This window comes from Prenolepis imparis, unplaced genomic scaffold (assembly GCF_030444845.1).
Source record: "Prenolepis imparis isolate NDT839.2.m4 unplaced genomic scaffold, iyPreImpa1.0 SCAF_117, whole genome shotgun sequence".
Classification (NCBI taxonomy): Eukaryota; Metazoa; Arthropoda; class Insecta; order Hymenoptera; family Formicidae; genus Prenolepis; species Prenolepis imparis.
The window spans coordinates 27044-36716 of NW_028141275.1; the positions used below are offsets into that span (position 1 = coordinate 27044).

A 9673-nucleotide genomic window follows, 5' to 3' on the forward strand; every position below is an offset into this window, starting at 1 on the left:
CACGGTCGCCAGAAGTTTTATCCTACCAAACTCCAAGGGTATCCGAAACGCCCGTGCGCCACGTCGACTAATTTTCCTCCGGGTGTAAGTATCTTGGCCACGATACTCTCCCGCTCGATTCAACGTCGTTCACTCTCCTGGTATGCCGCTTTATTACATTAATATTATTGACGGCGGAAAATGACTAGACACAGAAAGGATCTGAAGGAAGAAAGAGTTCAAACACGCACTTCTATTTCAGATATCAAATATTATTTATTATTATCAGAGGCACATTCCTCAAGATGGAATCCACCGGATTCACTTATGGAAAAACACAGGGCATCATTGACCCCAAGGTCGTTGCTGTACGACGTCTCGTTACAGTCAACACATTCCTTTGCACACACGGCAAGTTCACGTGATCACGCTTTCACAGACGTGCGTCGCGATGACGTCACGCTTACAATGTTCGCTAAGCGCCGCGGTAAAGCGTGGAGACTCAATATATGTACGGCTCCGCAGCGCGAGGCAGTTAGCGCTCGATTCACGATTACGCGAAACGCTGGACCGCAGATATACCCGATTTAGTTAGTATAAACCGGCGGCACGACAACCCCGAGACTACCAGGCTGACACGTTCAGCTAACTATCTCTATTTAACGAGACACTTGTCCCGGGACAACGACTGTCGTACAATGACTTGCGAATTTACTATTCGACTAACGAGTTTTGCCGAATTAACGACCGTACTTGACTTCGTGCCGACTGACCACGATCAGTGCGTGTCTCGCGTTTATATAACCTCAGGCTCCGCCCAACACTTGTTACGGAGCATCGCCATTGCGCATACGCTCTGAATCCGGGGAACCATATTTAATTCATGGCTAATATTACCCGCGACAAACTTGACCGCTTCCATTTCAACCTTTACCCCGTCAAGATTAATACCAAGTAAATTATCGCATGCCGAAGTTAACCCTTACCATTACAACCTTAACCCTGTCACAAATTATTCAGAGTTAATTAACGCATGCCGATCTTGACCCTTACCATTACAACCTAGACCCTGTCATAAATTATCCAGAGTTAATTAATGCATGCCGATCTTGATCCATCACTTAATACCGACGATAAATAATTGCATGTCATTCTTGACCTTTCATACTCTATCGCATATAAATAACCGCATGACACTAATGAACAATCCGATGGGTAATATTAGTCATACATCGTCACCAGAATCAAGTAAATAAAAGTATTTCGCAGAATCGCATACACATCTCTGCAGAAAACAGTAACGCTCCAAACATATGCATACCCTTCTACTCGCGTCGTTCAATTATTCATACTTCATGCTTAAATACTCTCTAGTCGCCCTACAATAAATATATTATAATTAAAGCATATAAATAACACATTATTGCAGCTCGCACAACCACATAGGAATAACAATTGGATATGTAAGTTTCCCCAAATATAATTCAAAATAACTATAATTTTAATAGCAAGAATAAGAATAGCAAGTATTATAAAAGGTAAGTACAAATAAAGTTTCAATTATGAAAATGAAATTATATAGTGACATAATTAACCCGCTCATGGATAGGACTAACAAAGTTACAACACACAAGGTAAGTATCAAAGGAAATATCTTTATTTTCAGGAAACATAACGCTGCCGTATATATATATATATATATATATATATATCTCTATCTATCTCTCTTTGCATATAAAAATATAAAACCATATCACAGCTTACTGCCGCAGACTAGAGAGATAACTTTCGAAATGTAGTCAACATAAAAACATAAATCTGATATTGATGTGGCAAAATTTACCTACATAAGTCATAACGTAATATAACTTTCTTGGCATACATAACATATCACGCCAAGTCCTAAAAATAACCTTAAAATTAATACACGCCATTTATGCGTTCAGTCGATGACTGTCTAACAGTCATATTGCATCAATGTTTCTATTTTGTCGAAGATCCGGACGACGATGGACCACGAGATCTGCTACGCTCCCTGTGCTCAGCATGGCTGGTCCTCTGCAGTCTCACACGAGACTGCATCTCCACACCAGGAGTTGGTACGCGTCGACTGGGCGATGAGGTCACCTCCGTCGCCGGTCGCAATGTCACCGGCGGGGGGACGTGCTGGTCGCCACGGCGTGTAGGGCAGGGCCGGGGAGCGGCGACCCTGTCCAAAGCGTCCATGGGGCCCCCGAGTGGCGTCACCTGCGGAGGTGCCTCCGTTGACGGAGGCGGGGGACCCCCGAAACCCGATGGGGGAGTCAAACCCTCCATGGGGGAGTAAGGGGCTCGGAGTCCTGTGCCGGGGGTGCGGTATCCCCCCGGCCCGCGACATAAGCCGGCCCCCCGGGAGTCCCCGGGGCAGCGGCTTGGGGGGCGATTCCGGTCATGTTTCGGGTCGTCCCCTGGCCGGTGGGAGATACGCCGGCCGGTCGAGCGTCCGCAGGGAGTGGGAATAAGTTAAAATGAGCTGCACAAATATCAATTAAACTACTATTAACAAGGGGGACGAGGAGATCACGGGCCCCCTGGGTCCGAGATCTTCTAAGATCAAACTTAAGGGCATAAAACAAGTGTCTGTTTCCTTAGAACGAGTAGGCATCACACCTTGGATAGATCCCGCGCAGATACCCCTACCAGAGGGTAAAGACGTGGAGACGGAAGGGGAAATGACAGAGGACGCCTCAGTTGGAGACAACATGAGCATCCCGGACTCTGATGGAGGACCTCTCCCTAAGAAGAGGAAGCGTGGACGCCCCGAAACGACCGGGGAATTCAGGAAACGCCGGGCTAAGCAAGAGGCAGAGCTGGCCATAAAAGCAGCTCAGGAAGAGATGGATATGTTATACCCCACCACGCCGGTGAGCGATAGGCAAGCGTGGCAAAAAATGGAAATCCTGACTGCTGATCTCTCAGAAGAGATTGCGCAAACGCCGCCACTCGAGGTCGCGGTAAAGGGAATAGAGAGTGCCACACTCTTAAAGAAGTGCGCTCTAATAAGCAGAAACCTCAAAGGAACTGTACAAAAGGATATGAAGGAGGCGGCCTGCTACCTACAGGCCGCAATAGCCGCTCTGGCTGTGATGTCCACGCCGGCCGCGGCCACGGAGCATAGCGACCAAGATGGCGGTAGAGAGATGGAGGCGCTCCAATGCCAGAATAAGGCACTCCAAACTAAGGTGCTCATTCTGGAGGGCGAAATGAAGCGCCTTAAAGAAGGAAGAGGCAAAAACAAGGGGAAAAAGCCCCAAGTTAAGCCGATAGGGGAAACATCTGGTGGGGAGAACCCTGATAGGGTCATGGAGAGTAGTCCTCTACCCCCGCCGGCCCCGATGATGGTGGAAATGGAGGTGGACGTAGCGGTGATGCCTACACCGAGTGCAGCGCCACCACCGGTAAACAGACCCCCGGTAATGGGGACCGTTAAGAGGATAGATGATTATCCTCCTGGCATAGGCCAGGAGGATATGCGTGTAACCTCCACGAGGACCAGTTCGGATTCCGCGAACATAAGTCAACGACGGACGCGATTCTGCGCGTCCGATCGTTCGCGGAGTCCGAAGCTGAAGAGGGCAGGGTGGTGGTTGGTGTATCGTTAGATAAAACCAACGCTTTTAACACCCTGCCCTGGGGAAAGGTGAGGGGCGCCCTTGAAGAACATGGCGCCCCTCCATATCTCGTGGAGGTCGTAAAGGCCTACTTTAGAGACCGTGGCCTAGAGTACCGGGACAAAACCGGTGCTCAACGCGGAAGGAAGGTGTCGTGTGGTGTCCCACAGGGGTCAGTGTTGTCCCCCTGCTGTGGAACATCACGTACGACAAAGTGCTCCGTTCTGCCCTCCCTCCCGGCTGCCGTGTCGTCAGCTACGCAGACGACACAATAGTGCTGGCCGGGGGGAACGACTGGGGGGACGCAAAAGGGAAGGCAGACTTAGCGATGGCCTGCGTGGTGCGCGCTATAAAGGAGTTGGGCCTTAAGGTGGCTCCCCACAAACGAAAGCTATCTATTTTCATGATGGCTCCCAGGGGAAGCCACCAAGGGCCCAAGTTATCGTGAACGGCATCCCCGTCCAGCTGGGGCCAAGTATTAAGTACTTGGGGCTCTGGCTGGACGGTACTTGGCGCTTTGGCGAACACTTCAGTCGTCTGGCCGAGAAAGTCAACGGGGTAGCGGCGGCACTCAGTCGCCTGCTGCCCAATCTTGGCGGGCCAGACGACCGGGTTAGGAAGCTGTATGCGGTAGTGGTGAACTCGGTGACCCTGTATGGGTCACCGGTGTGGGCGGACGAGGCGGTGGCAACCCGAAGAATAAAGGATATCCTCCGTAGAATACAGCGGAGGATGGCCATCCGCGTCGTCCGCGGGTACCGAACAGTGTCGCATGCAGCGGCCTCGGCCCTTGCAGGACTGCCCCCCATGGAGCTCCAGGCGTACGCCTATAAAAGAGCGTACGAAAGAGTTAAGGAGCTCCGTGGGGAGGGCTTCAAAATAACAGAGAGGGTCCGAGGCATCGTCAAGGCGCAAGCCCGACGACGATTGATGGAGGAATGGGGGGATTGGCTAGAAAACATCCCCCCGTCCAATTCGGGAAGGAGGGTCGTCGGGGCTGTGAGGCCTGTCCTAAAAGAGTGGGTGAAGACTGGCCTCACGGCTGGATGTCGTATCACGTGACACAGATGTTCGCCGGACATGGATGTTTCGGCGAATACCTGTGTCGAATAGGGAAGGAGCGCACCGCGCAGTGCCACCACTGCGACGAGGACAGGGACACGGCGCAGCACACGCTGGAGTTCTGTCCAGCGTGGGCTGAGGAGCGCCGTGTCCTTGTCGAAAAAACTGGGGAAAATCTGTCGCTCCCGGCCATTGTTGCAAAGATGGCCGGGAGCGAGGAAGTATGGGAGGCGGTCTCCTCCTTCTGCTACAATGTCATGACGCAGAAGGAGGAGGCCGAAAGAAAGCGGGAAAGACGGGGAAGAGGGAGGAGACTCCCTCTCTCCCCTGAATCCCGGGAGGAGAGGGACGACCCCTCCTGGGCGAGGAAACCGCCGTAGTGGGGGCCGGGGGGAAGAGAGCCCGAGACGAGACGGAAGACGGCGGCGGAGGAAGGGGGAGAACACGAAGACCCCGTCACCGTCAACAACAACAAGCCCCCCCATGACAATAACGGGGAACTTAGGTTCCCCAAGACACACGGGGGGGGGCCGCCTCTATATGAGAGGCGGCCAGATATAACGGGATGTTGGGCGAGGGGCGCTATGCCCCCCTCGCCCAAAATAGAAAGGGGATGAGGCCCATTTGGGCGGTGTTGTTTGGCCGGGGGTGCTGTGCCCCCCGCCCGGCATTACAAAGGAGGCCCCTTAGGGGGCGGAGTTGTAGTCCGAAGAGGAGGGCGGGGGCGGGTGTCGCCTGGCCAGCGGCCGCATGGCGAAAGCCCTGCGACCGGGGGCCGGGCGGCTTCCGCCCCCGCCCCTGCCGAGTTCCTCCCCTAGGGGAAGGCCTCGGCGCTGCCCCCGGACCGATGGTCGAATCCCGCAAGGGAGGGAACCGCGGTCCGGGGGCAGGGGGACCACAGGGACTCAATAGGAGTCCCATTGCACGTGGTCCCCCCGGGTAGGGACGCGGCAGCGGGTGTCCTCTCACCGGTGCCTTAGTGCGCCGGTGGGAGGGCATCACTGCCTGCGGACGGGTTTTCCCCCCCTCCTGGGGGAACTCCCAGAAGTCGGGCTCCCGGAGCGTTGCCCGAATCTCTTTTCCCTTTGGGAGGGAGAGGGAGCCTCGTTCCGGAAGCGGGGGGTGGCGGCTCGAACGGGATACTCGAGCCGTGACCCCGCCTCCCAAACTTTTTGGGAGGGCGCGGCGTGGGGGTTGTGCCCCCCTGCGCCGCAACCGGGCTGGACCGCACGATGCTTTCGCGGGGGAGAGTATCTTCCTCTCGGGGAAGATGCTCTCCCGGGATAGGTAAGGCCAGGTGATGGCGGGAAGTGATGCAAATGCTAGTTCCCCGCCATCACTGTAAGCGCCAGCGTAGGCACCCGCTGTGGTTTTAGTGAGGTAGGTCTTGGACCCCCTGATCGATCCATTCGTGAAACGGTCAAGGGGAACAAGGAGTCCCACATAACCCTCATCCTCTACCCGGGGGTGGAGGGTACCATGATGGTTTCCACAGCGCCAAAAAAAAAAAAAAAGGCGGATGAATGAAGTAGGCCCGAATCTCCACGAGGAGCAGTACGGATTCCGCAAGAATCGATCAACAACGGACGCAATATTACGCGTCCGTTCTCTCGCGGAATCCGAGACTGCAGAGGGCAAGGTGGTGATTGCAACAGCGTTGGACATCACCAACGCCTTTAACACCCTGCCCTGGGGGAAGGTGAGGGGCGCGCTTTTAGAACATGGCGCCCCTCAATACCTCGTGGAGGTGGTGAAGGCCTATTTCAGGGATAGGTGCCTAGAGTACCGGGATAAAACCGGTGCTCTTCGCAGTAGGGCTGTGTCGTGTGGTGTCCCGCAGGGGTCAGTTTTGGGCCCCTTGCTGTGCGACATCACATATGACAGTGTGCTCCGTTCTGCCCTCCCCCCGGCTGTAGTGTCGTCTGCTACGCGGACGAAACTATAATCCTGGCCGGGGGAAGTGTCTGGGGAGACGCGAAAAGAATAGCGGACCTAGCTATAGCGTGCGTGGTGCGATCCATAAAGGGATTGGGCCTTAAGGTGGCTCCCTACAAAACGGAGGCCATCTACTTCCATGATGGCTCCCGGGGGAAGCCGCCGAGGGCCCATGTCATGGTGGACGGCATCCCCGTCCAGCTGGGGCAAAATCTTAAATATTTAGGCCTCTTGCTGAACGGTACTTGGAGTTTTGACGACCACTGCGGTCGTCTGGCTGAAAAGGCCAACGGGGTAGCGGCGGCACTTAGCCGCTTGCTGCCCAATCTTGGCGGGCCAGACGACCGAGTGAGAAGGCTGTATGCGGCCGTGCTGAATTCGGTGACCCTATAGGGTCACCGGTGTGGGCGGACGGGACGGTGGCCAAGAAACGTATCAGGGATGATCTCCGGAAAAACCAGCGGAGAATGGCCATCCGCGTCGTCCGCGGATATTGCACGGTCTCGCATGCGGCGGCCTCGGCCCTCGCGGGAATGCCTCCCATGGAGCTCCAAGCTCGTACTCACAAGAGAGTGTACGAGAGAATCAAGGGGCTCCGTGGATGGGGTGTTAAGATAACTGAGGGTCCGAGGGGTCGTCAGGACACAAGCCCGACGGCTCATGATCGAGGGTTGGGGGGAAAGTATGGGAAACATCCCCCCATCCAGATCGGGCAGGAGAGTCGTCGGGGCCGTGAGACCTGTGTTGGAGGAGTGGGTGAACAGGTCTCACGGCAAGATGTCGTACCACGTTACACAGGTATTCGCCGGGCACGGATGCTTCGGCGAGTACCTGTGTAGAATAGGAAAGGAGCGTACCACGCAATGTCACCACTGTGAGGAGGACGAGGACACGGCGCAGCAGACGCTGGAGATCTGCCCAGCGTGGGCAGAAGAGCGCCGTGTCCTCGTACAGAAGAGTGGAGAGGATCTATCGCTCCCGGCCATCGTTGCAAAAATGGCCGGGAGCGAGGAAGTATGGGAGGCGGTCTCCTCCTTCTGCGCCGTCGTAGTAGTAATGTCGCAGAAGGAGGAGGCGGAAAGAGAGCGGGAGTGACGGGAAAGAGGGAGGAGACTCCCTCTCAACCCTGAACCCCGGGAGGAGAGGGACGACCCCTCCTGGCTGCCTAGGCGAGGAAACCACCGTGGTGGGGGCCGGGGGGAAGAGAGCCAGTGGCGAGCCGGGAGACGGCGGCGGGGTAACGAGAGGAAGAGTGAGGAGACCCCGTCGCCAACAAAGGCAGGCCCGGTGACACTGAGGGGGAACTCAAGTTCCCCCAAACGTCACCGGGAAAGGGCCGCCTCCCTAAGAGGCGGCCAAACAGGAGGAGACTGGGGAGGGGCTGTGCCCCCCTCGCCCGGTGGAGAAGAGGAGGAGGAGGAAGGCCCCTTCTTTGGTGCGCTAAGGCTGGGCGGGGGGCACTGTGCCCCCCCGCCCGGCAATAAGAAAGAGGCCCCTCCGGGGATGGAGTTGTAGTCCATGGAGGTGGGCGGGGGCGGGTGTCGCCCGGCTGGCGGCCGCTCGGCGAAAGCCTTGCAACCGGGAGTCGGGCGGCATCCGCCCCCGCCCCTGCCGAGGTCCACCCCCAGGGGAGGGTCTCGGCGATGCCCCCGGGCCGACGGTCGAATCCCGTTAAGGGAGGGAACTACGGCCTGTGGACACGGGGGGATCACAGGGGCTCAGCTACTACCGAGCCCCCATTGCACGTGATCCCCCCCGGGAAGGGACGCGGCAAGGGCGGCCCTCTCACCGATGCCTAGAGCGCCGTTGGGAGGGCACCACTGCCTGTGGGGGTGCTCCCTCCCCTTCTGGGGGGAGTTCCCAGGAGTAGGGCCCCCGGAGCGTTGGCCGAATCTCCCGTCCCTTTTGGGAGGGAGAGGGAGCCTCGTTCCGGCAGCGGGGGGTGGCGGCTCGAGCGGGAACACTCGAGCCGTGACCCCGCCCCCCAAACTTTTTGGGTGGGCGCGGCGTGGGGGCGGTGCCCCCCTGCGCCGCAACCGGGATAGGACCGCACGATGTGCGGGGGAGAGTGTCTTCCTCTCGAGGAAGATGCTCTTCCGGGAAGATCGGGCCAGAGGATGGCAGGAAGCAATGCTCGGTAGTTCCCTACCATCCTCGTAAGAGCCAGCGTAGGCACCCGCTGTAGTTTTAGTGAGGTAGGTCTTGACCCCCCTGATCGACCCATTCGTGGATCGGTCAGGGGGAGCAAGGAGTCCCACATAACCCTCATCCTCTACCCGGGGGATGAGGGTACCATGAGATTTCCACAGCGCCAAAAAAAAGCCCCCCCCACCACCTCCGCCCAGCGCCCTGTGTGGCGTAGGTATTATGTTGGTGACGCCTCCCCCCACCCCCGCCGCCACAAATGGGGATGCCCACCGAAGTGGACACCCCCACCGACGATGGGAGAAAAAGGAGAGCCGCCCCCACTCTCCCGTGAAGCCGCGGGGAGGGGAGTTCCGGGACTTTAAATGTCCCGGGTCCCCCCCAACGGCCTCATCCCGGGTCGACGCTTAACTGCGCCGAACCGGATGTGGGTTCGCCCCCCCCCGATTTCCGCCGTCTGCGGGACTATCCGCATCCGTCGGAGGAGGAGGGGGAACCTCCCCGCCGCTTCCTTCATCTTCCTCCCCATTTCCAATGTCAGGGGGGAGTTTCTCCTCCCCTCCCCCTTCTCTCTCTTTCTCTTTCCTCCTCCTCCTTCCGCGACATTACTTTCTCGCAGAAGGAGGAGAAGGCTCCCCATTTTTCTTTAGATTGGACCATCTCCCCCACCACTGCTGTGAGGGAGAGGTCTCCACTTATTTTTCCCTTTAGCTCCTCCCTTTCGCCATGCCACGCAGCACACTCTTCTAGAGTGTGCTGCGCGGTGTCTTCCTCTGCTCCACATTGGTGACACCGCGTGGTGCGCTCTTTGCCTATTAGATTCAGGTACCTATCGAAGCAACCGTGCCCGGTAAGCACCTGAGTCATTCTATAAGTCACCCCCCTTAGCCCCACTTATCCTT

At 56.8% G+C, this 9673-nt stretch overlaps 1 protein-coding gene across 1 annotated transcript; it reads left to right on the forward strand.

Annotated features, from left to right (window-relative positions):
- The first annotated feature begins 7310 nt into the window (after nt 1-7310).
- On the forward strand, nt 7311-7721 carry LOC145947666 (uncharacterized). Its single transcript, XM_083057446.1, has one exon. The coding sequence runs from the start codon at nt 7311-7313 to the stop codon at nt 7719-7721; it is 411 nt and encodes a 136-aa protein (XP_082913572.1).
- The last annotated feature ends 1952 nt before the right edge of the window (nt 7722-9673 follow it).